This window comes from Castor canadensis, chromosome 17 (assembly GCF_047511655.1).
Source record: "Castor canadensis chromosome 17, mCasCan1.hap1v2, whole genome shotgun sequence".
Taxonomy (NCBI): Eukaryota; Metazoa; Chordata; class Mammalia; order Rodentia; family Castoridae; genus Castor; species Castor canadensis.
The window spans coordinates 23,216,454-23,243,927 of NC_133402.1; the positions used below are offsets into that span (position 1 = coordinate 23,216,454).

Here is a 27,474-nt window from a genome sequence, read left to right on the forward strand (position 1 = left end):
TCCTGGCATGATGAGAGAAACAAGTGAACTTATACTGTGTGGAAAGTTTGGCATTCCTAGAGTAATAGGAGTTGAAAACTGAAGTCCTTATCGCCATTCTCTGGGCCTTGCTTTATAAAGGTACAGGTATTATTCTAAGGATAAAGCAAAAAATGGTCAAGGAGTCCAACTTTTCTGTGTGCAATTTGTTATACTTTAGAACCAGAAAGAACTTTCATGTGACACATCCTTTTAATGGCATTAAAAAGAAAATTGGTTGTATAATATTGAAGCCCTGGGTTCAATCCCAGCACTGCAAATACAAAAACATGTTGGCCACTTAAATAACTTCCTGTCCCTATAGGTTGAAAAATGACACCTCTTACTCCATGTCCATGCCCTAATCCCTAGAGCATGTCAATATCATTACCTTTCCATGGCAATATGATCTTCAAGGATGTGATTGAGGGTCTTAATGCAGTAACATTATCCAGGTGGGCTTAATCACAAGGCTCCTTATAAAGTGGAGGCAGGAGGGCTGGATTCCAAAAAGGTGCATTTAATATAGGAACAGGCGAAATGGGCTCTCCCATAGAACCTCCAGAAGGTGCTAATCTCTGACCCATTTTGGGCTTCTGACTTCCAGGCTTGTAAGATAATCTATGTCTTATGCCACTAAGTTTGTATTTATTTGTTGTAGCAACAACAGAAAACAAATATATACCCTCTAATGAATCATTACCCACAAATTGCTTGAGCATTTTTAGCAATGTATTTTTCCAATAAATGAGCAACTTGAGCCCCAAAGCCACTCATCCAGGATGTCATAGCCCCTCAATCACGGAGCTAGAACTTCCCATCTGCAAGTTGCTCTGTTTGTATAGCATCAAGGTCACCTGGGCTTTGTGACTTGGTTCTGATGCACTTCTGTGCTTGCCGCAATGCTAAAACAAAACTTGCCTGGAGCAGCTGCTGGGATGAACGTTTGTTGCCATGGTAGCCTGGAACAAGTATAAAGAACAGTTGATGCTAGTCGAGTTCTCAACTTTTGAAAAAACACATCCTACCAACTACGGGGGAGGTAGTCTAATCAGAGAGGAACTGTGTGGGAGAGTTGAACTCAAACCCCAAGAGGCTGCTCCTTCATCTACACTAGGGTTTGCAATCTCCTTTATCTGTTAGTGATGGGCTGTGATTATAACATGGATGTTAAGAGTAGAATGAAAGGGCTTTGAAATTCTATTACTCTTTGGGTAGTTCTGATGGGGATGGCTCAGGGGCTGGGAATGGACTCTGTGCTCTGGGAAGCCACCATCCCTGCCCTGTTCCACTGCCTCAGCCAGTTCAGTAGGATGCATAGGGCTCTTGAACAAGAGTTGGATTTGAATTTTGGCGCTATATCCTCCTAGCTTTGTGGCCTTGGGCAGACAACAATTGCTGAGCCTGTTTCCATGTCTGTAAAGAGCAAATGCAACCTGCTTTTGAAGCATGTGGTTTCAATGAGATCATCAATGCCTTGTTGTAGAGCTGCCTGCGGCATTGAGCATCTTAGCACCAAGATGCTGATTGCACTGCTCTAATGAATTCTAAGCATAACCTCGGAGAAATATAAACAATTACTGAAGTCTGAATATAGCTATGTGCTAGGCCAGAGGTTCTCATTCAGGAACTTTTTTGTGAAGTATGTGTGTCCTGACCCTGTTGTAAAATGGCTTAGAGAGAGATTGGGGCACCAAATCTTTCAGGAAGCAAGTTCATTATGCAGGCCGGCAGCAACTGGAGTTCAAAGGCTGAACTCTGAGAACAAAGGAGGCTTTTCTTATATACCATTTAGAGCAGGTTACAGAAATGGGAGGTACAGCTTGTCCTATACATGATCACTTATTACTTCATTGGCCATTTTAATCTCTGTGGTAAGGTGACCCTGCTCTGGTCTCGCCCCAGGTGCTGCTTGACATTCCTCAAATCCAGTTTTTTTATTTCACTGTTGCACTCATTGTCTCTCATTATCTCCCTCCCTGCCTTCCTGAAACAATCCCACATACTAAATGAATCATGGGGGTCTTAGCATGCTTAGGGTCTAAAGGAGGCTAAGTGATGGCCCCAAAGATACCCACATGTTAATCCTGGGGACAGTGAATGAATGTGCCCTTACATAAGAGGGACTTTGCAGGCATGAATAAGAGCATTGAGAGGGGGAGAGTATCTGGATTACTCAGGTTGGCCATGAATACACCCACATATGTCATTACAAGAGGGAGTTCTAGCTAGGGAAGAGGAGAAAGAGCGGTGATGGGAGCAGGGATGAAGCAACAGGCCACAGAACAGAAGTGGACACCAGAAGCTAAGAAAGGCAAACGGGTGGGTTCTCCTCTAGATCCTCCAGGAGGAACTGGCCCACTGTCACCTTGACCTTGGTCCTCTTTTGCCCTGTGATTGCAAAGCACTTGAAGACCCTTACTTTATGAATAAACAACCCAACCCATAAGAACACTGTGACAGAGTGTAGCTCTTAATCAGAACAGGTCTGCTTTTCCTTCCCACTACCCACCACTTCTTCCCTGTTAAGAGAATTTTGCCTTTCTTCTGGGATAACATAGCAACCCCTTAGGGAATGTGTTCTCATTGGCCTAGGACAATAAACATTAGTCCCATTCCCTTTGCCAGAGATTTGTTTAGAGGTGGGCATGTAGTATGGTTTTGATCAATGAGATTTAAGAGGAATCAGGGAGGTGGCTTCTGTTTTTTTCCTCCTTTCAAAATAGTTATATACAGCTAGCCTTGTTTCTATTTGCCTTTGAATATAATTATGGGACATTGTTCCTCAAGTTGTGGCAGCCATTTTGTGACCATGAGGAAATAAATCTAGGGACCCTGTGAGAGTGAGGGAGCAAAAATACAGAAAGCCTAGGTCCCTTCATTATATTGCTGGAATTAACCCTGGAAACACTTACTTTTGGATTTCATGTTTAGTGAGAGGTTAAGGGTTCTTTTAAAGGAGGTATTTAGCTTTTGGTAAGTAAATGCATCCTGATTGATTCAGGCTGAAAAAAACCCACTTTCTGTAAAGAATAAAGTCTATGTCTATAATTTGTAACTGTAAGAACGTACCAAGTTATAATTTGTATCTGTAAGAACATACCAAGTTATATGTAAGCTATCTAAGCTTTTCTCTTGATTAATAAGAAAATTTGTATAAACCAAAAATAAAAGTACATTTTTTTTCTTTTTGGCAGTACTAAGATTTGAACTCAAAGCCTCAAGCTTGAGTAGCAGGTGCTCTAACACCTTTTTGGTTTATGTTTCAGAAGGGTTTCCTGCTTTTGACCAGGGCCAGGCTTGGACCACGATTGTTCTACCTCTACCTTCTACATAGCTAGGATTACAAGTCTGAAACCACCAGTCCCAGCTTGTTCTTTGAGATGGAGTCTAACTTTTTTGGCCAGGGCTGGCCTCAAACTATAATCTTCCTATCTCCCCCTCCAGCATAGCTGGAATTACAGGTGTGTACCTCCATGCCTGGCCCTAAAACCAACTTTTGCTGACAAATTTTATTGTGCTTTGGCTCTTTCAGAGCCCCAGAGGACCAGAATCTGGTTGTGTTCATCTGTTAATTCCCACTGGAATTTGTGATTTGTCCAAACATGTAGTACCGTTTATTCCTAGATATCTATGGAGGATCCATTCTGCTTTCTACAGCAGAGATTCTACTCAAACCCACAGATGCTCAAGTTCCTTATATAAAATGGCATAATACTTACATGTAACTTACATTCTCCCATACCCTTTTTTTGGTGGGGGGAGGGAAATACTGGGTTTGAAACCTCCTACATACTTTCAGTCATCTGTAGATTACTTTTAATACCTAACACAATGTAAATGCTATGTGAGTAGCTGTTATGCTGCATTGTTTAGGGAATACTGATAAGAAAAAAGATTTACGTGTTCAGTACACACATGACTTTTTTCTAATATTTTGGATCCACTGTTGTTTGAATGTATGGTCGTAAAACCTGCAGATACTGAGGACCAAAAGTGTAAAAAGAAGCCTGACTCAAACTTACTTCTTATTCTTCACCCACTCTTACTTCTCACCGGACTCTTACTTCTCACCCACCCTTCGGAATCCTCTTTCCTGAATTCACAGAGTGCTGGATGACATGGGCTCTGATCCAGCTACTGCAAACTTGGTGTGGCTGTGGGTTAGCTGGTTTACCTATCCTCATCTCAGGCTTGCCATCTAGTGGAGAGTTGGGGAAGACTTCTCTTACCTGGCTACTCCAGGTGTGGTCAGTGGAGAGCTTCACCTAGAAGCTAGAGGCAATGCAGAAACCCAAGTCTTGCTCCAGCCGTTTGGACTCATATAAACCTGTCAGCAGGCTCCTCATACCTAGGAGCATTGAAGGCACAGGAGACCCTACTTCCTGCTCTCAGGAGCCAGCTTCAGATGGCCTTGATAAGGGCACCCTCTACTGGCTTACAAAAGAAACACTATCTTCAGGAAACATTCATTTCTTTTTGATGGTTTAAGCTTTCCAAGTGAGCCTTGAAGCTCCAGCACCCAAACAGTGGTTCAGGGACTCCTGTTCCATGAGTGGCAAGCAATAGAAGTCAAGAGGAGAGGATGTCTTATGGGCATAACTCTGCAAGAGCCAACCATTTGCATTCCATTCTACAAAACCAGTGACCCTGGTATTATTCCATATGCAGCAAGATCATGGGTACTGTAGCCCATGACATATGGGAACAGGGCCAAATCCCGAAGGCCTCAAAGGCAGGCAGAGTTAACTTTTAACAATATACTGGCTACAGGGTGGGTTTTGCATATGGAAACTGGATTGGAATCTCATCTATCACTGGATGTACCCTTAGGCAATTTAACCTCTCAATCTTTCTACTTCCCTCATTTTTAAAGTGGGGAGTAGTATAGATTGACTGGAAATGTACTGATGTATGCAGGGCTTAAGACAGCATACAGCACATGGCAAATGTTTAACAGTAAGTAAAACATAAAAATTAGACATAGTAAGTTAACATTGTATAAAATCACAGCTTTCATGCTCTGGGAATTAATTACCTTTCTAACGAGCCACACATTGAACTGTGTATAAAAGGCCAGTGTTTCCCGTTTAATACCCTTAGCCTTAAGTCCTTAACGGCCCTCCACAGCCTGGTTAACAGATGCCTATCCTACTTGATTTCAAGGAGAATACTTGAACCTCTACTTAGATTCACTCATGCATATTCATATTGTTCTGCTATAAGCACTGTGCTAGGGTTTTGTGAATTACTACTTCTCTTTGATCAGCAAAGGCCTTAAGGTCAGGCAGTGTGAGAAAGGCTGAATTAATCTTATGGCAAAGCTTTGATTTATATTCCACAGTTCCTGACTCAATTAGGTGAGTCATTTAATTTCAGAACCTTGTTTTCAACCCTGTAATCTAGAGCTGATGGGATATGAACAATAAGAAGCCCCTAGGAGGGAGGAATTAGCACTTCTGAGTAAGGGGAAAGCACCTTATTCTAGGCCAAGTTTGAAGCAAGAGTGTTTATGTAATTAGAAATACATTTTGAAATGATTTCTTGGCTCCTTGCTGAAAAATGTATCACAAAAAGGTTGTGGATTGAGGATAAAAACAAAAACAAGGGACTACTGGTCTCCGGGTCCTGCTGCATGTCCCCCCATGTGGACTTTCCTTTCTCTTCTCTACAAATAAAACTTCTCTGATTCTTAAAAACAAAACAAAAAAAAACAAAAGGTTGTGGGTTGAGTGCTCAGCACTGGAAACACTCCTAAATCTTGTATCCTAGCTAGCTAGCTCATTTCACTTGCTAAGTCAATTTTCTACTTGACACTGTTAGGGTAAGAGGCCGGCCACCTTCTGAGAGGACAAAGGACACTCGAGACAAAGGAGGTCACACAGCGAGGTTTATTTCTAGCCGGGCTAGGGTCCGAGTATCCGCCTGACGCAGCAGGTTTCAGCAAGGACCCCAAGAGAAAACCTTAAGCAGGTCTTATACTCTTTAAAGCATCAATCATCGTCACATAGGAATTCCTCATGCCCCTGGGGTCACATTTTCCTGATCTTGCCCACATCCTGGTGGTGGGGTAATATTATTTATTGGGAGCTGGGGAAACACCAGAGGCTTACTTATCAGGTTACAAGGAATGTGTTCTCCCATAAATTAGGGGCTAGTAGTGGAATAGAAACCTAAGGTTTAGATAAGAACAGCAGGGAGTCCTACTTTGGAAAGTTTATTTACAGGTGGAGACAAAGAAAGGCAGGAATGGGTGCTTATCTCTGCATGGTGCCTTTCATCTCGGTCCCAAACTTTTGCATGGCTCTAATGAGCAATTCCTCACAGCTCTGTCCGAGGTTACAGCTTTTAATTGACAGTTTACCATGTTTTACAACCCTGTTTCAAGGCTATCTTCCTCTTCATGAGGTTACCCAAGGGTCATGCCAGTTATAGCTGATTTCTAGGCTAGGTGGGCTACCAGTTAAAGGCCCCAACAACACATCCTCTTGGAAGCAAAAAAAAAGAAAGAAAAACCCACATCAGTCCTAATATGAGCGAAGTAGGATTTGATTCTCACACAGTCCCCATCTCAGAAAACAGTATCACTGGCCACTCTCTGGCTTGTTAAAAATCTACATGTCAGTCTGTGTCCCCTTTTCCTTCTCACCCACACAATTCATCAACAGATGCTCCTGGCTCTCCAAATGGAGAAGGTCATAACTCCCTCCACCCTAGTGTAAATTACAAGCCACAGCCATCCTGTGCTCTGGACTTCTGCAGACCTCCTAAGTGGTCTTCCTGCTCCCAATCCTTTGGCCAAGGAGTGATGTGTAAACCTATGCCTGACCTTGTCACTCCTCCACATATGATCCCTTATTGTCTCAACCCTGAGCTCGTCTCTCCACTTACTTTTGGCTTACCAGGCTCAGCCACACATCTCTCCCTTTCCTTAAGCACATTAAGTTTCTTACAGTTTCTGGGACCTTAGGCTGCTGTGCTCTCCACCAGGTATACTCCTCACAGTGTTTGGCATGGCAGCAACTTGTTATCCTTTGATTCAGAGAGAAGAAATCCGTGACCACTGTGGTGACAATGGGCTACCTCTGATATGTGTCACCCTTTGACTTTTCTTCTATGCATGTATCACAGACTAATATTTTGTGGACTTGTAGTGGGTAGACTCTAAAGTGAACTGTCACCTCCATGTATGGTTACCATGCACTTGTGTTCCCCTTCTTCAGGCGGGTATTTCCCATGACAAGATATATGTGATTATGCACACATGGTTATGTTACCTAATGTAGTGTGACTGGTCCTCTGACTCCTAGCCCTAACTCCATCTGGCAGCAACCCACCATGGCTCTTGTCCATGCCAGGCTGCAGAACAAGAAGCCTCCTTCCCACGATGGGACTGGGTCCGCCAAGGTCAACAGATCCTGAGGAAAGAAAGGACAGAGTGCACGTAAACACGTACCTTTCGCAGGGTCTGTGTCTTGTATTTGAGCTGTGGTTGCTTCTGTTGCTTTTGACCTTAGGTGGTTCTCTAGTCCAGATTTCTGCTATGACTTGAAGCCATGTAAAAAGAAGAGTTTGGTGGTAGTGGTGGGAGGTGGTGACTTGAGGGAGGAGAGGGGCTGGAAGAGTCCAAGTGACAACTCTTTGGGAGTCATGGACCAGGGCAGATAAAGACAGCTCCCTGTAGTGGTCACTGCTCTGTAAATGACCCCTATGAAAACTTATTTTTACTCATTCTAAGTAGATTTGTTTGAATCATTCTTTGGGCTACGGTGTCATCCCATTTGGAGGTATGTGACTGTTTAGGCCTTCCAAGGAAATTCACTCAATGTCCATATTGCTAAGAGACTCTCCCTTGGTGGCTTTGAAGATGCAAACTGCCACACTGTGAACCACCATTTGGAGAAGGAGATGCAGAAAAGAACTAAAGACCTCAGCCCAGAAGCCAGCAAGGAACTGATGCTGCAATGACTACATGTACTTGGATAAACATCCTTCTCTGGTCAGATCTCAAATGAAAACCCAGTAATACTGCAGTCTTGTGAAGGGTCCAGCCAAGTCATGCCTGGACTCTTAACCGACAGAACATGTGAGATAATACATGTGGTTTTTTTAAACCAATAGTAGGTGGTAAATTCTTAGGTAGCAAAATAACAAATTCAGTTAAGTAACTTCTGCATTAGATAGTAATCTTCAGGAAGGAGGCCAGGGACCTTTGCATTCATTATTATTAAAGCCTCAGAACCTAGCTGGGTAAATAGCATAGATAGATAATAGCAGACACTTGTATGAAGGAAACAGACATTCAATAAATAATATCTGTTAATATTAATACCTCCACAGTATTGGCAGGACTAGGTGGTTCTTGTTCTCCAGTGGAGATGAATCCACCTTTAGTGTCAAGTTCAGTTGAATGTCATGGGATACAGAAGTTTTAGTACCAAGCAGCCAGGTGCTCATGCCTATAATCCTAGCTACTCAGGAGGCAAAGATCAGGAGGATTGTGGTTCAAAGCCAGCCCAGGCAAATAGTTCCACGAGACCCTATCTTGAAAATACCTAACACACACACACACACACACACACACACACACACACACACACACAAAGTACAGATGGAGTGGCTCAAGGTGTAGGTCCTGAGTTCAAGCCCCAGTACCACCAAAAAGAAAAAAAAGTTTCAGTACCAAATTAATTTATGCCCCACCTACAGCAAGTAGCAGCATTTGTTTTTCTCTGCCCAGCAAATATTTCTTCTGCTATTCCTTTGGGAGTCTCCTTCTGTCTCTCTTCACTTCACCATCCCCGACCTATGTGGAGCCAATGGGATTGACCTGTTCCTTGGCTGCTGAATGGACACATGTCCCAGCCCTGCCATATGAACATATTCCATTGACTCTATTGTGCTGGTCACTGTGATTGCTTCAGTGTTGCTCACATGACCCAAGTCTATCCAATCAGAGCCGAACACCCAATTTGCATCAACTATGGGGAAAGAAACTAGTAAGTTTCTTACTAGGTACAGGGTGCCAACTAGAGCTACAGCAACCTACACATGGGGCAGGCCTGCCTGAAAAAGTGGCACACAAGGGGAAAAGCAGGGGTAAGGCCATCTGAGCCCCTGGATTCAGCAGTGCCTGAAAATTTTCCCCTTGGCTTTTTGGTTGAGTGAAACTAATCTCCCATTCTCCCCACCTCCCCCCCACCCACTTTTTAAAAAGCAACTATGAATTAGGTATCTATCACTAACAACTAAAAAAGTCGTATTACTCAGGATCACAAAATCAATCATAAAGGAATAGGCAGGTGCTATGGTTTCTGTGTTTCCCAAAGGCCCATGTGTTAAAGGCTTAGTCACAAGCCTATGGTGCTGTTGGGAGGGGGTGGAATCTTCAGGGCCTGGGACCTAGTAGAAGGAATAACTTCCTAAGGATGATTGGGGACATACCCTAGAAGGGGATATTAGGATCCAGTCCCTTCCGATCTTTTTATTTCCTATCTACCATGGAGTGAACAGGCCTCCTCACGATGTGCTCCCACCATGATGTACTGTGCTGCCACAGGCCCAAATCAGTAGGCCCAGCACCATGGGCCAAAATTCTGGAACCATGACCTATAAAGTTCATTATCTCAGGCATTTTCTCACAGTAATAGAAATCTGACTAACACAGCAAGTCTGATATATGTGGGCAGGAGGGAAAAAGAATATAGAAAAGAAAACCCACTCATCCAAATAAATATTTAGTAAAATGCCACAGAAAATAAACCACAAAGGTTGAAATCACATGGGATGTTTTTATTTTACTTGGTAGTCTTTTAGCTTTTTTTTTTTTTTTTTTAAAGAAATGGCTTAACAGGTCAGGTTTGCTGAAACAATACAAAAGTATCAAGGGCAAATATGTAAGACAGCAACAGCAGTGACTGGCATCGTGGAAACCAGGCCTTGAGGCTTTTTCAAAGACTTTCAGTTGTAACATTAAGAAGAGACTCAACTTTGAGAGGCCATTATTCCCCAATGTGCTGTTCTTTCTGATAAAAAGTGAATAAAACAAATGTGCAAGTTCTGTTTTGGATTGTTTGTCCCACCTCTTCTTTCAAATGAGCGAAAAAATAAACAGCGTCCTTCATTTTAAAAAACAAAAACAAAAAAAAAAACCCACAAAAAAACCAACCCAGATGGGGCCTTGAGTGCAAGTCCTGAGGTTCTGGGTCAAGTGGCCAGGCTCTGGAGACCTAGGACCCTGACCTTGGCATGGTAGTAGGTCAGAGGCCACCTGGGCCACAGTAGGATTTTACACCCAGTAAGTAAAGAAGCCAGAGGACAAGCCAATCAGTGCTGACTATCCAGACCCCTTCCCTCTGCCATAATTCCAAGGGGCAAGTGTAACACAACAGCTTTTCTGAGATGCCTGACAACAATCTTTGGTTCTGGTTGTCTGTCATTCCTTGAAGCCTGAGGACTTCATAGCCAGCTGACAGTCACCGCCAGGGTTTTGCTATATCAGTGGTCTGTTTGGTGATAAGACAAAATAATTAGTTCAAAAGTAATGCTGAGAGTATTCATAGCTGAATGTATGACATTCTTTGCTGACTTTGTTTTAGCTGCCTCTTGCAACCACATCAGATTTGGGGCTATATCCACTTTATAGAAGAACAAACTGAGGGCATGGGATATGAAAATGACTGGGTGAGGGTAGTGGTATGATATCTTTCCCCTCTTCTACTTTGCATATTGTGTTTTCCCCAGTTGCTGTGTCTTTGCAACAATCTAGCAAGAAATTCAGGACAAGAAGTAGTCCTATTTCACCAATGGAAGAGAACAGATCAGAGAAGTTAAGTGCTTGGTCAACATCACACAGCTAAAAAGTGGCAGAGCTGGGACTCAGATATATGTGTTGATTCCAATTAGTGTTGTTTTTTTTTTTTCAGTACTGGGGTTTGAACTCAGGGCCTACACTTTGAGCCACTCCACCAGCCCATTTTTGTGATGAGTTTTATCGAGATAGAGTTTCACTGAACTATTTACCCAAGGCTGGCTTTGAACCGCGACCCGCTTGATCTCTGCCTTCTGAGTAGTTAGACTTACATGCATGAGCCACCAATGCCCAACTCCAATTAGTCTTTTGACACTTTCAATAGAAGGCAGAGGATAAGAGGAAGAGAAATTGGTTTTTTTCAGTCCTGTGACTGGAAGTTTCAGAGGGCAGTTGAGAAAGAAGGTAATTGATAGTAACTTAATTGTATCTATGGACTCTTTGAATTTCAAATAGCCTGGCCACCAGAATGCCCACTGTGGGTGTCACACACCAGTCTGTCTGACCAACACACATTCCCAAAGTCCTCCTCCTTGAGTTTATGCTAATGAAAGATAAAAAAGAAACCAACAAACCAACAAACCAACCTGAATATTCCCACCTGATAAAGTTCTGGCCAGTGAAGTCTGTTAGGGGACAAGGGAGAGGGGTTTTAGGAAAGATTTCACCTACTTGATAAAGGACCAGACTCAATTGGTGAGGACTCTTTTTTTTTCTCTCCATTCATCCTGCTTTGAATGTAGCTGATATACCTGGAACTTCAGCAGCTATCTTGTGGTCACGTGTGGCAAACCAATGGGCTAATAAGAATGGCATGCAGAAAGGCAAAAGGTATCTAGTATGTTGATGATACCTCAGAGTGGATGCATTAGCCCTGGGATGTCTCCATATTTTTATTATGCAATAAAAATAATACCCTATTTAAGTTTAGTATCTCCTTAGGTTTTTTTCATTACTTCCCAACTAAAGCATTCCTACTTGGTAATATAAAACTAGGAAAGTCACCTTTCTTCATCTTAAGTAAAGATGTGAGGAAGCTAGGCATGCTCTGGATTCCTTGGGAGACTTGAGACTTTGGTGGCTCTACAAATAAATTCAGCCTGGCCTGGGTCCCCACTTCCCACTGCACTGCAGGCCCTGGGAGGGTCTCACTGTCACCTCAGAGGCACGGTCTTCCAAAAGACCAAAAATCTTCCAAAAGATTGCTTAGCTGACTTTTATAAGTAAGAATGTCTTATAATTTTGTTTCTTTAAAAATTTTTAGTTGTGTCACCTTTTATGTTTTAGGATCAAAATCCATTAACTCATGGAATAAATAGTGTGAGTCCTCTTTTTCCTTTTGTGCTATGGATCATTCAGAAAGGGACTTATCATCATGAGCTGTAAGGAGTTTGCCTATACAGGAGTTCTTTAAGGACAGGTGTTTCATGATAACACAACATACCCTATGCCATTTTTCAATCTCATTCTCTCACAAGGGAACAGTGAAGTTTTTCATAGAATACTTGGAAGATCTGCAAGATTCAGTAGACTAATACTCTCCAAATAACCAAAGTAAAAAGTTACATAATCACTAATGGTAAAGATTTGTTTAAAGTGCAATATAGAGGAAGGATTTAAATTAATAGAGTATAAAAATTTCATATTTCAAGCTGGGCACTGGTGGCTCTCACCTATAATCCTAGCTACTCAGGAGGCTGAGAACAGGAGGATCTCAGTTTGAAGCCAGCCTGGGCAGAACAGTTTGTGAGACTCTATCTCAAAAGTACCCAACACAAAAAAGTGTTGGCAGAAAGACGCAAGTAGCAGAGCACCACCCTAGCAAAGCATGAAGCCGAGTTCAAATCATAGTACTGCAAAAAAAAAGTCCTATTTCAGCTAACTTTGAAGAAATTACACTCTTGGAGTTCTGGGAGCCATCAGAGAAGAATATCCACGATCACCTGGAGAAAGTTTGCCTTCCATCCCCCATTACACATTTGTGAGGATGGGTCTTCAAATATTTCCACTGGGACAAATGCAGACATACAAATGAGAACCCAGCTGCCTTCTACTAGGGCAGACATTCATAAAATGTAAGCAATGCCACTTACTAACTTCATTTTATGGGAAATTTGTTATAATTTCTACCAGAATAATTATTGATATTGAACCATATAAGCAAAAGCTCTTTGGATGCTTGAATTATTTTTAAGGTAAAATGAATACTAAGGACAAAAAGTTTGAGAATTTCTGCCCAAGTGAGAACTGTGGTTCTAACCAGCTGCCTTGGCTGGGAAGAGGAAGGAGGGAGAAGGCGATCAAGTCTGCATCCTAGGTATATTTTTCAATTTCTTCATTGATAAAAAGTTATTGGATTTTGCTACTTCTTGTGGTATAATTTTTTAGAACTCACCCTATTAGAGGAGGGTTCATAGGCAGGGAGAGATTTTGGCTCAGAAGCATCACCCTCCATAAGCCAAATAGGTCACATTTCTCCTTTTATCTCCCTTAGGACTGATAGTAATCAAAGAAATGTATGAAAAACTGGATGTTGACTCCAGGTACATCAATTAAGCAATTCTGTGAGAACCACCCCTAAGCAATTTTAAATTACACCCACTTCAACAAATGAATAATGACAGGCTAACCTTTTGATAAGAAGTTCAAAGTTATTCCAAAGGATTGGCAAACCATGGCCCAGGAATCAACCCTAGCCAGCTGTCTACTTTTGTAAATAAAGTTTTATTGAAACACAGTCACACCCATTCATTTGCTTATTGTCGGCTGCTGCTTTTGTGCTATAGCAGCAGTGCTAGACATGGCCTACAAAGCCTAAAATATTTACCATCTGGCTTTTTCTAGAAACTGCTGAGAGACACTTTATATCTTAGTTAAGAGGGCTTTAACAGAGTTAACTGACCTGGATTTAAATCCCTGTTCTCCACTCTTAGCTTTGGGACTTGGCTTCATTTTCCTTATCACAGAATGGGACGAGCTGTGACAACTGCAGGAGATGAGGCCTAGAAAGTGCTTAACAGAGGCTCTGGCACAGAGCAAGTGCTCAGCAGGTCTTAACCACTATCAATGAATTAATGAAAGCTTACACGAAGTACAGGGGCTTCGTGGGGACTTAGATTCTGAAATCTACACACAGGACAAAAACTCAAGCACAAAAAGAGTCACGTTGAACATCCCTTAGGAGGGCAACATATAGACAATCACAGTGTGATTTCAGAGTTCAGAGTGCTAACATCATGGAACCTCCTTCTCCTAGTAATTTCAATACAGCTGCTTTTCTCTCTAGCATCTAAACAGTTAAGGCTGGGGAAGCCATACCAAAGGAACAAAATCTATATAGTCAAACACGAGGCACACTCAAGGTGTTGACTGTGGGGACAGCAGTTTCCGGGCTCCTGTACCATGCTAGGAGAGTTGCTAGGGGAGCTAGGGGTGGTGGGTAGGCACGTTAAGTAGAATGGACGGTCATTTTTCTCCTGTTTCCCTTCCTCCCCACCCCCCCAAACACCTTAACTTGGCTTTTGTACATTAAATGGACAACTTTTTTAAAGGAATCAATAACTGTCTCATAGAGCTGCTGTGTCAATGAAATGAGTGTGTGGCAGACAATGGTAGCAATAGGTTTTGTTTGAAAATCCATCGAAAATTCCTATTTGATGTCTGACATGTAGGGGAACTATGAGAAACACCTGTCTCTTACAATTTGGCTTCTAGATACCATCTGGAGCTAGGGTATTATTTGGAAAATCCCTCCAAAAGGCCAGAATTAAATTGTTCTATTGATATGTATTTACCTCGGAGAAAACCAGTAGTTGAAGAGGCTGGAGGCCAACATGTAGGATACCATGATCGTCCCTGACATGGCAAGTGCTACACAGCTCAAGGCACAGAGGATGCAGAGCAACGAGAGGCCACCCACAGAGATAACCAGTCCTAGGAGGAGAGCATGGTTAGAAGTATTCACCTTAACAGGTTGAAACAGGCAGTCCCTGGACCAATGTATTTAAAATAATGATGGTTTTTTCAGATTTTTGAAGTGAGATTCCCCATAAAAATCCATGTAAAATGGGGCTCTCACCACCCACATGGGCCTCAGTGCACAGCAACAACTGGTTAGCCCTCTGGTTGCCTCCAACGCCAACTGCTCACAAACTGTATTACACTTGGGCTACTTTGCACATTTTTTGTTACCTATTGAATTTGAGGTTCAAAGAGGGTAAAATAACTTCATTTTCCAATAACTGAGCAGGATACCTTCCAGTAATATGACTCCCACAAGAGCAGCCAGGAAGGTGAGCACCACGAAGAGCAGGAAGAACCCAACAGGGATCGCTGACAGGATGACAAACACCAGCACAGTGAGGGCCAGGAAAGGATGCCTGTCCAGGTACTGACCCACTGGAGACTTCAAAAAAGCAATCACCTGACGGACAAGGACAAAGATCCAGGGCTGAGTGCCATGTCTTAATCCCAGATTTTACGGATCTACCCCAGCTACAGGAAGGGCAACTAGAGGTTATCAAATTGCTAGGCTCATAAGTAAGATGTCACTACATGACTTCTCCCAAGACATGAGTCACCCAGGAAACAATATAAAGTGTGGTGGCACAGGTGGCAAGTATGAGATCTCCACCCAATGTCAAGTCTTGTGAGAGGAGGAAAGACCCAGTCGCAGCTCTTCTGCCTAACACATGCCCTCTTGGAAAGACACCCTTAGCTTATGTGTACACTGACAAAACACACATAGCTTGCCTACTTTACACCCAAGGTTCTCAGACCTGAGGTCACTGAAGAACAGAGGTCAAGTCCTATTAGAAACGCACAACCTCAGACCTCATACCACACCTGCTGAATCCAATTATGCTTTTTAAACAAGACCCCCAGGTGAGTTGTACTCACATTAAAGTTTAAGATGCCATAAACTAAATGACTTACTTGGAGTTGCCCATCTTACAAGTGGCAAAAATCCAAGGCATTCAAAGGTAAGGCCTTTGACTGCAAATGTCAAAGGTATGCAATGGTGACTACCTCATCAGGTAAAAATTCTTTTACATCACCCATTTGGATGCCATAACTGGCATAGCCTAATGGCTACAAGCATATGCCACTTTAATAAATAGGTTATCGTGCTTCACCAGGCAATGGAATTTGGGGATCTGAGTCCATGGTGGAAGCCTGCTTAAATGAAGAGCTGGCCCTACACAGCTCACAAGGATGGGTGTCCCCTCTCCTTCTGAGGCCCTAGGCCACCTCTCTCCTCAGTACTGGATTCTAGATCCTATTCCTTGAAAGGTACCATACCATTATTCCCAAATCTTCCTCCTCCCTCCATCAAAACTGCTCTTTCCTAGGTCTCATTTCTTGGGGTATTGTACACTAGTAGCTAAAATGAAGACATATTTCAAGCACAGTGATCACAAGGGCCATGGCCCAGAACATATGTGCCTCCTACAAACAGGAATTCACCTGGTTGATTCCAATGGTGGGAATTTGGGGCAAGTTGGGGATATGAGGGCTTTATAGTTAGTGTAGATGGTGATCAAAGCACAGGGCCTACCCTATTAAAATTGAAAAGGAAGTTCCAAGAAGCCACAACCATCCATCCTTCTTGGGGCCTCAGCACTGCCTCCTAAAAAGAACTCTCTCAGACATGGCAGATTTTACTTCCTGGAAGGGCACAAAATGGCGTAATGTCCTCTGGCCATGCTGCCTCCTGCTACAAAGATGACAAAGACCTTACTATTTGGCTTCTCTAGCTAGAGGTGACAGTAACAGGGATCACTTGTTAGCTGGGGCTGTCCAGCTCAGATGCTCCATTATCAAGCCAGTGAGATAGGGTGCTGAAGGGGAGAGGGAAGAAAAGGGGCCATGGGAGAAGCCACAGAGGGTGGGCTGGCATCTCAACTAGTCTTAGGTCTTGATTGCTTTCCAGGTCTAGTCCAAATGCATCCTTAGCAAACACCCATGTCCTCTAACAAACTGTTCTCTCTGATCCTGACACTCTAAAGCCCTAGGAAGTACAGTGGGGCATGGTGATGAGTGCTTATGGATGGGCCAACAGTGCACACAGTGAGTCCCCTGAGCCAGCAAGGGCAGCCTGTGCTTGGGAGGAGCAGATGAGGCTGGAACACTGGGATGCTAGGCTGAAGAGGTCACATCTGTGACATATAATGCAATGGCATATGTGGTCACTGAGCAGCTGAAATGCACCCAGTGTGACTAATGGCCCAGATTTTACACTGACTTTCATTTAAACTTTAAAATTGGTATTTGATCAATCATTAGAAAAATTTTTAACTATGTTTCAAGATTGGTCATGGGAATCTATTTTTTTAAACTGTAAATTTTATGACTACCAGATAGAGATTAAGTATTTCCGGTGGAAAATTGGCATCTGAATTGAGAAGTGCTCTAAGTGTATTTTAAAAAAAATATATAGAATACCTCATTAATGTTTTTAATATTAATTATAGGTCTAAATTATAATTTTGAGTATAATGAGTTACATAAAATTATTAAAATTTATTAAGCATTAAATATTATTAAAATCAATAGTATTGATCATATATTGCTTTTTATTTATATATTTTTAATTTATTGAGACAGGGTCTAACTATGTAGCTCAGGCAGGCTCGAACTCAGACCTCGAGTACTGCTGAGATTACAGGCATATGCCACCATACCAGGCTCTTTTTATGTTTTTAAATGTGACTAATTTAAAATTATATAGTGACTAATATAATATTTCTATGGACAGCACCCATTTAAACTTTATTTCAAAGGGGGAAAATAACCAGGAAGCAAACTGAGGGCATTTGAGCAGGGCTAAGACATAAACAGAGGAGCAAGTTAAGGAAGATGAACCTGGCACTGGTGAGCAAGAGGCAGTTAGGGGGAATTGCAGGAAATCAGGCAAGATATGCAAATGACCAAATCTGGGCTGATGGTGGAAAAGGGAGGGAGATGTAGCTTGGAAGTTAAATGACAAAAGGAAAATCATCATGAGTTAAGAAATTGTTTGGCATAGGGGCCCAACGGTGAAAGGCAAGACTTTCCTACTTATATTTCTTAAAGAATCCACTTTTTTTCATAGCCTCTTCTTACTCTGGGCTCCATAGCCAAAACAAAAACTGAAAATCATTCAGATATGAGAAGAGACCATATTAAGATTCACTTGGTTAAGATGGGCACGGCAGCCACGTCTACAGTACCAGCAAGTAAGAGGTTGAGGGTGGAGGATCTTGAGTTTGAGGCCAGCCTGGCTACATAGAAAGACCCTGTCTCAAAAAATAAAAAATAAGAACAACAACAAAGATTCAATCAATTAAACCCAGCTATTGTCTTCTCCTGGGAAGAATGGTCCTGATCAGGCTGCTACATCTCAGGAGGAGAGGGCGCAGTTCAGCCAGGCCTAATAATAACAGAAAACATTCATTAAACACATAGGAATGGGGTCTGTTTTAAGAGTTTTCCATGTATTCCTCATGCATTTTTCCCTATAGTGCTGCAAGGTAGGTAATGAACTATTTAACATTATCTAAATCCAGAGAGTTAGAACATCACAATTAAATTTTCATTCATAATGGGAAGATGGAAAGGGGGAGTTTAACATGCAGAAACATGCTCTGTCATTTTCTATCCCTATCCTGGAGGCGGACCTGGGTCTCCACCTAGACTTTATGAGCATGGGGCTGCACTGAACAATCCGGTAATGCCAGGCTGGGAGAAAATGGCACTGGCACAAGCTAGGCTGACAGCAAGCCTCTGGACCTGGCACTACCTATTCTAGAAAAGAAGAGATGGAAATAAGCCCAAGTGCCTTCCCTAGGACAGACAAAGGTGATTTATTTTTATTTGTAAGTAAACACTACAGCATGCGAGGTTCCAAAGAAGGGGCCACTGGTCAGGATTTGAAGACATGAAGGCTCCACCTGGGGCTATTCAGGTGTCAGCATGTGAAAGAGGGTCTGTGACTCATTGTCTTTGACTACTAGAGAGAAGAAAGGCAGGGGTCAGGATCATTTACAGTATGCTTGATGGCAAGTCAAAGGCGCTGTGTGTCTACTGCTCTCATATTAGTTTCTAGGAGCCTGCTGGCAGGGGATTAGTACACAGGTGCCCAAAAACATCCCTTGTGGCAGGGAAGGTCCAGTGTGAGAAGAAAACCATTTTGTCACAGATAACCCGCATCAGGAGATGCCATCCCTGGTTACCTGCCCAGTTCATGATCCATTTTTCTTCCTCCTCCCTGGGAATGACCCCCTCCCATGGCAGGAGTAGACCTCTGAAGCTATGTTCATATAAGTTAAATAAAAGACCCCACCCCAGCTGCCACCTCCATGGTCACAGGTGACTGGGCCAACCAGACTCTTGTCCTTTGGAATTCCTTTGGAGGGCTTCAGATGGGAGTTGAAGCAGATGTAGGCAGTGGAAGGTTCTAGTCTTGACAAACATTTTTGCAGATGTGAGTGGAAAGGCCTAGGAAGCCAGGCTGCAGAGGAGGAGAATGAAGTAGATACACAAGCAAAAGCTACAAAGAGAAGTTACGCAGCCCAAGAGAGAGCATGAGAGTTACCTCTGGTCCCCGTGACCTGCCTGCCCCTTGTTCTAATTCTTCCTAAGGCTCAGCCCTGCTGCATGCAGTGCACTTGGTTTCTAAGAAAGTCTTACTTTTCTCAAAAGTCCTGGAAGATTCCCATCTGCTTATTTGCTTGTTTGCTTAAGCTATTTGCAGCAGGTTCCTGTCACTCTCACTCTAAAACTGGCTGGGTGTTGTGGTACAGTCCTATAATCCTAGCACATGGGAGGTGGAGGAAAGAGGATAACAAATTCAAGGCCAGCCTAGGCTACATATTGAGATCTTATCCAAAAAACAAAAAATAAATAAGTAAATAAAATAACAGTAAGACAATTAGGATTGGGCCATGCATTCCAGAGGTTTCCTGGAAGAGATGATGGAGCCATTTCACACTCATTTCATCTTGGTGCCCATGTATTCTTACTGGGAATTCAATGGGTTCATTCACATGGGAGGAAAGGGCACAAATTAATTGAGGAAAAAATCATCTAACTTTCCCAGAGACAAGGGGATGCCTATGTGATCTGATGTCCTGCCAGTAAATGTAATTGTCCTCAATACAGTTTGGGCTAGTGGAATGGCTCAAATGGTACAAGCACTTGCTTAGCAAGCATGAGGCCCTGAGTTCAAACCCCAGTACCATCCTCCCTCCCCTAAGAAAACCCACACTTCAATATGGAAAAGTTGCAAGATACATAATCAAGTAAATATAAAAATAATAAAAATACAAAGTACCTCTGTTGTGATTATAATTGCTATTACTATATACTGAAGGGTTGTAATAATAATAACCACCACTGCATTTGTCAGTGATCAGTTGAAGGTGATTTGCTTCCTTTTTTTCCTCCAAAATCACCTTACAGAGTTACTGATACAATTAGTATTAATACAATGCATGCAATACATGCAGTACTGGAGTTTTGAACTCATGGCCTTGCACTTGCTATAAAGGCACTGTACCACTTGCCCCCAACCCAACAATGAAAATTTTTTAAAAGAAACTCCTCTACCTCAAGACTATTTAGAATAAATAACCGATAATTTTTCTATTATTCTGCAAGTGGGCTGGCCTGGTAGTTATCTAACCCAAACCTATTCCAATGAACAGAGCTGAGGAGCTGAGATGAAGGAATGAAAAACTGCCAATAAGTGAGTTCAGCTGCTTTGAAATGCCTACATTGGAAGGTGGACATTAAGTATTAATGAAAGCATGCCGAATGCCTAGCACAGGGCTTAGCATATGGTAAGTGCTCCATCAATATTAGTAAATATACAACCAATCATTATTTGTGAATTCCATATCTGAGAATTTTCTTACTCACTATAATGTATTCACAACCTCCAATCAATACTTATGGTGCTTTTGAGGTCATTTAGTGGGCATGTGCACAGCAGAGAAATACTGAGTCATCTGACATGTACATTCTCAGCTGAATGGAGAAAAACAAGGAGAAACTGTTTTAGTTCTTTAAACGATGTCCTTATCATGTGGATAAGTCAGCTTTCTGTTACTATAATAAATATCAGAGGTATCAACTTAGAAAAAGAAAAGGTTTATTTTGGCTCACAGGTTTTGAAGTTCCAGGCCATGATCAGTTGGCTCTGTGGCAAGGCAGCACACCATGGTAGGAATGTGTCATGGAACAAAACTACTCACCTCATGGCCCGGAAGCAGGAGAGGAAGAAGCGGGTCAGGGTTCCAACATTCCCTTCAAGGGCAGGCCTCAAAAACCTAAAGCCCTCCCCCTGTGCCTTATCTCTTAAAGGTTCTACCACCTCTTCATATTACCACCTGGGGACCAAGCTTTTGATTCATGGGACTTTGGGAGACACTCAAAATCTAAACTGTACCATCATGGTGCCACACTTCACATTTCATTTTTGTGCTTTTGGTTGGTGATAACACTATTTAAAATGGCCCCCAAGTGCTGTACTAAAGTGCTGTCTAGTGTTCTTAAGAATCAGGATGTGCTTTATGGAGAAAGTCCATGTGTTAGAACATGCATGTGTTGACTCAAGACATGAGTTACGGTGCTGTTGGCTCTGAGTTCAATGTTAATGATCAACAATAAGTATTAAAAGTATCTTTAGAGAAATACACATAAAACTAAGTTGTTTGTTGATAAAAACATAACTAGAGGTCTGAAGGACTGAATTCTGTATTTCCCTTAGGAGCAATGGGTCAGTGTTTGCCAATTCAGAGTTTGTGGTGACTTAATAAAACATAACTACCACAAGTAATGAAATCAGCTGCAAATATGGAAAGGGCATGAAGACCTTTCTTACTGAGCTAAATTTTAATAACAAGATTCTCAGCCAACTGACTAGAAAGCTGCTTGTCCAATTTAAAAATAGCTTGGTAAATCCACAGAGTGCCAGATGCATTCTGGAGTGAGTCCAAAAAAGACCTTTGTAGAGTGCATTGCTTTAGATTGCAAAGAAATACCTCTTTAAATAGAAACTAGTAGAACTATCCTGTCCAATAGGAAAAAACAGATCACAAAAAAGTTCACATTGTTACATATGCATATGGATTTTATGGACTCACTGCACAGAAAGTCTAGAAAGAAACATAGCAAAAATGTCAATGGTATCATCTCTGGCAGTAGTCTTTATAAATGCTAAAAGGTATAGAAAAAAACAATACAGATAAATTGTGGGGAGCGGATTAAAGCCTATGAGAACTGGACACAAGCAAGTTAATTGCAGTTAATTGCTTTTACCTGTAGGCTGAGATAGGCACGAAACTTAGGAGCTGCATCTCCTAAGTTGTGTTCAGAGAACCAGGAACGCAGGTTTCTCCTGTTACAATGTCACACCCCTCCCAGTGGCTCCACTCTGTTTGCTGCTGTAAAAGACCCCTGAAGGCAGAAGAGGGGCTTTTGGGGCTTTGCTTTGGGCTTTTTGGAGTGGGAAGCTTTTGAAAGGGAAAAGAATTGTCAAGGGAAAAGGGAACAATTGCTTAACGTGGGCTTCAGAAAGCAAAGCTGAGAAAGAACTTCATACATAGGCCTTAGGAAAGCTAAAGCTAAAGAAAAGCCAGAGAACATGGGACAGTGGACAGGGCAAGTCTAAGGACCAAGACTTTAAGAGTTTTGCATATGCAGGTTGTAAGTGTGGCTGTTTGCAAGTTTGTAACACCCAGGCTTTAGGAGAGCAAAAGAGAAATGAGATAGTGCAATCCTGGGGGCAAATGACTTTAAAACCAATTAAGCTTAGGGCAAACATGGGATAGGGTGGAGCCTAAGGAAAGAGGTTTTAAGCAAGGTTTTAAAGAACTGCAAGGAGCAAGGCCTAAAGAATCAAGATAGAAAAAAAGGAGCAATGAAGGTTGTGTGTCTCCAGTCAAGTGTACAACACAACTGACCCAAATTTCTATCCTATATCTTCTCTAAAATCTACAGTTGACCCCAGGTAAGCCAGTTAGTTCCAGTAATAACCAAGGAGGGAGGGAGAAAACCTCACTCCAGCAAGGGAAGGAGTGCAAGAAACAGTACCCTCTTCAACAAATATGCAAGAAAATGGAATATGCTATTTCAAATGTAGGAGTGGAGGCATGGCTTAAGTGGTAGAGCTCCTGACTAGCAAGCACAAGGCCCTGTACCAACACAAAGTCCAGTACCAACAAAAACAAAACAAAAACAAAATTGTCTCAAATTTCATTGCCATTGAGTGGCTACTACTTGAAAAGTGGCTAATTTTTATCACAATGTCCTATAAGTACAAAATATACAATGGATTCCAGAGAGTTAGTACAAAAAAAGAATATAAAACATATTAACAATTTTTTTCATTAATAATTTCTGTACATGTTAAAATTATAGTATTTTGAATATATTAGGCTAAATAAAACACATTCTTAAAATGAATCCTCCTGCTTCTTTTTATTTACCAAATGTGGCTACTAGATAATTTTGTTACATATATGACAAGTTATATATATATATATATATTTTTTTTTTTGGCAGTAGTGGTGTTTGAACTTAGGACCTCATGCTTACTAGGTAGAACTCTACCACTTATTGCTTTAGTTATTTTTTGAATAGGGACTTGTGTTTTTGATTTGGCTGCCTGAACCATGATCTTCCTGTTTATGCCTCCTGCTTAGCTGGGATGACAGGAGTATACCATCATGCCTAGACATTGGTTGAGATGGGGTCTTGCTAACTTTTGCCTGGGCTAGCCTCCAACAGCGATCCTCTGTGTCTCTACCTCCCAAGGAGCTGGGATTATAGGCATAAGCAACTGTGCCCAACCTCAAATTTTATTTCTATTGGATGCTGGATTTCTAGTGGAACACTGCACTCAAATCTTAAAATAGGTTTGGGCCCCTCATTTTCAGGGTAACAGATAAGCCAAAATTAATGACAAAATTTAAAAAAGGATGATATCTGAGGTATGGAGTGAAAGTGGCCCCTTTAAAGCCAGCTAAAGAATTACACTTGCCACTAGGGGTGGTCATCCAACCAAATTTTGGCCTACAAGATGGAATTGGTGTTGTTTGTGACTTCTAAGAAATCTCCTTAAATTGAAGATGGCTTGCAAATCTTTATTCCCCCTCCTTCCATCCTACTGCATGGAATATGGATATGATGGCTAATGCTCTAGCAGCCATACTGGACAAAGACTGAAGGTCACAACTTCAACATGGCAGGGTAATGAGCTAGAAAGATTCCTTACGTATCTCCAAATTCCTTCTACTTGAGAAAGAAAGAACTTTCTAGATTGTTTGCACTAGTGTTAATTTGGGGTTTTCCGTTATATGCATTGGTTGGAAACTGACCTTTGCATTATTTTGGAAGGACTCTATCAGCAAAGACAACTTCCTCTGCAGCTCCTGCAAGTCCTTTGAGGCACTTGGGGGCTCTTCTTTAGCCATCCTGAAACTCACTTCAATCTCTCTAGGGATTAATTCTCCTACTAGTAGATTCTCTGGTGTAGCACACAGTCCAGTCTCTCATGTTGCCCTGTCCCTTGCTGTCCCTGGAGGAAACAAAACATTTGTTAAGTCATGAGTAATCTCCACTTGCCAAGTTCAACAAAGCTTCCACTACCAGATGGAGGATAACAATATTTATCAAAGTTTCAAATTACACAAAGTGCAATTCAACATTATCCAGGAACCTGAAGAAAAACTTCCACAGGTATATCAAAATATACCAAAAGATGTGCATTGCATCTCTGTACAGATGAACAAAACACTGGAAAGAGAAATTGCTTTAAAAATGATAAATTCAGTCATTAAAATGATAACGTGGCTATTCACTGACATTAAAAAATGCCCATGTTTAAAAAATATTATAAAATATTCCATTGCTACATATACCTATGTATTTTATGTATAAATTGCATAGTAAATGATCTAGAAATAAAATTACAGTTGTATCATTGATAACCTATGTTTATTTTTTTAGCCTGACAAAATGCTGAAAAGAATAGAGAAAAAGCAAGGAAACTGAATACTATTTCAAATCTTATCTCCCCCCCAATCTTTCTTTCTAGTACAACAGTGACCTTGGTCGATTTTTCTTCTTTCTTTACTTGACTCCCAACTATATTGTACCATAAATTATTCTGTTTACATGTGGGTAAGCCTCTTCCCATTAGCAAGAGCACTGTCTCAGGGACAGACCTTGCCACAATTATACTCTGCATAAATAGCCTGGAATTTCCAGGACAGTTCCAAATCTCATGTAATTTTTACTTATTTTTTTCATAAAGGCAGCATGCTAAATTAGATAAATTGTAAACCCTGAGTTTTCAAATGAAAACAATATTCTTATTTTACATTTCCTGAAAACAACTGTCTGGCTGAACAGAGATCTTTTCCATTTGTCTTACAACTGACCTCCTGACACAGTACAAATGCCTAATAGAACCTGTCACTGTGACCAAAATTAACTGAGAGAGCCTAACAATTTCCTATACTGAATATCTCAAATGCTAATTATGTGAGTTACACGGGGGGGGGGGGGGGGGAACCGTACCTACTAACATCTACAGGATCGAATATGCACATTAAACCACATTTTAATGGCCTTAACCAGAGAGTCTTGCCCTTTGGCCAGGGTAGAATGAACCTCTCCAGCCCATATTCTGTCTTCGAAGCTGCAGCTGGCATACATCTTGACTTTGGGATGTTTCTAGTATTCAGTTTCTTTAATCTCATCTCTGCAGCGGACAGAAACAAGCTTGGTTCAGGAACCCCTTTGACTTGGGAGGCTCAAGTGCCACCAGACCGGTCTGGGAAGTCTGATGGGGGCGACCATGGTGAAAATGTCAAGAGCCACAAGCCATCAAAAGCTCCTAACTGTCACCAATTCTCAGACCCCCCCCCACCCCGTCTTATTTGTTAGGGCCTCTGCAGGCACTGAGCAATCCTCAAAGAAGGAAGGAAGGCGTCTACCACGCAGCCAAGGGCTGCCCTGCTTTCCCTAGGTTTGAGGGCTGAGCTAAGTCAACATCTGCCAATTTGCCCCTCCCTTGCCAAGGCTCCAAATGGAGACCGGGCTCTCCAACCCGTGCCTCCACAAGCAAACCGCCACCCCGAACGTTCCAGCTGGGGGAAGAGAACCGCGGGGCGCCTGGAGTCTAACCTGGCAGCCCCCTTTCCCATCAAGGGTCAGCCTTTCAATCCTCAAAGGCCGGTTATCTCGGGAGGAGGAGGGGACGTGATGTAGATGGAGAGGGCACGGAGGCTGGGAAATGAGAGAGTTCGGGGGTGTGGGCGTCCTGCCCTTGCTGAGGGGAGAAGAGTCCACTTTTGGTATTTGCAGCTCCCCTCTCTGCAGTGACCGGGGCGGGGATCCTCGGTAGAGGAGGGGCTGGTGGGAAGAGGGTGTCCGTTTTCACTGATCCTTGGGAAGGGTTTAGATGTCGAGGAAAGATTCCACATCTTCCCAGTCAGCCTTCCCAAGACCGGGCAGGGTCTCGCGCGTGGGGTGGAAATGGCAGCCCTTTCACCACATTTAGCAGCAGGTGTGTGTTTGGCGTGGAGGGATGGATCCAGTCTTCCCGAGAGCTCTGGCCGCGTCTCAGGGACTTGGAGGCATGAAACATCCTCGTCGCTAACCGGGGGACAGAGGACTACGGGCCGGGGACGCGACTGCACCCTTAGGTCGCCGCCCCCGCGCTCCCTCCACTGCCTGCGTGGGCCAGTAAGGTCCAGCCAACCGCGGCACCCTGGATCTCCCACTCCAAAGCTTTGAGCTCTCACCTGGTGCTGGCGGCCTGGATGCTCCCAGCGGTGTCTACAAACCGAGCGAAGGGAGGTGGAGGAGGAGGAGGGAGGAGGAGGGAAGAAGAGAACGCGCGCGCAGGAGCGGGAACCGCTTCCTCCCCGGGCCCGCCCCGCCCCTCCCCGGGCCCCGCCCCTCCCCGGGCCCCGCCCCTCCCCGGGCCCCGCCCCTCCCCGGGCCCCGCCCCTCCCCGGGCCCCGCCCCTCCCCGGGCCCCGCCCCTCCCCGGGCCCCGCCCCTCCCCGGGCCCCGCCCCTCCCCGGGCCCCGCCCCTCCCCGGGCCCCGCCCCTCCCCGGGCCCCGCCCCTCCCCGGGCCCCGCCCCTCCCCGGGCCCCGCCCCTCCCCGGGCCCCGCCCCTCCCCGGGCCCCGCCCCTCCCCGGGCCCCGCCCCTCCCCGGGCCCCGCCCCTCCCCGGGCCCCGCCCCTCCCCGGGCCCCGCCCCTCCCCGGGCCCCGCCCCTCCCCGGGCCCCGCCCCTCCCCGGGCCCGGTGCCAGACAGCTGCACAGCCTAGGTCTTTACAAGGCGCGCTCTCTTGGAGTCCCAGGCAAGCGACTGTAGCTTTACAAAGGAAGAAACTGAGGCGAGCAGCGTCCTTAACCTGCACTCAACGGCTTGGAGGGAAAGTACTTGGGCCATCTCCCAGACAGGTGGACTGTACGCCAGAATGGATTTTTGGAGGACTTAAGGCTTGTTTCCCTTCCTAAATATTAAAAAGCATCCCTTCTGGAACTTTCTCTAGAACTCATGACGCACAAGTGGCGAGATAACGCCTTGACTGGAGGGTCAAATGTCATCAGCTAGCGAGAACCTTAGAGATGGATTAGATTAT

The 27,474-nt window shown here is 43.3% G+C and overlaps 1 protein-coding gene across 2 annotated transcripts; it reads right to left on the reverse strand.

The window, feature by feature from the left end:
• Nucleotides 1-5,891: 5,891 nt before the first annotated feature.
• Nucleotides 5,892-26,760, reverse strand: Ldaf1 (lipid droplet assembly factor 1). Of its 2 annotated transcripts, none has more exons than XM_074059800.1 (5): nucleotides 26,623-26,760; nucleotides 24,190-24,389; nucleotides 15,083-15,251; nucleotides 14,623-14,761; nucleotides 5,892-7,436 (listed from the first exon to the last, which is right to left on the reverse strand). In XM_074059800.1, the coding sequence occupies exons 2-5, from the start codon at nucleotides 24,283-24,285 to the stop codon at nucleotides 7,427-7,429; spliced, it is 414 nt and encodes a 137-aa protein (XP_073915901.1). In that variant the 5' UTR covers nucleotides 24,286-24,389; nucleotides 26,623-26,760; the 3' UTR covers nucleotides 5,892-7,426. The 2 variants fall into 2 exon arrangements, with proteins under 2 accessions (XP_073915901.1, XP_073915900.1); XM_074059799.1 differs by lacking the exon at nucleotides 5,892-7,436 and adding an exon at nucleotides 9,790-10,523.
• Between the last annotated feature and the right edge of the window lie 714 nt (nucleotides 26,761-27,474).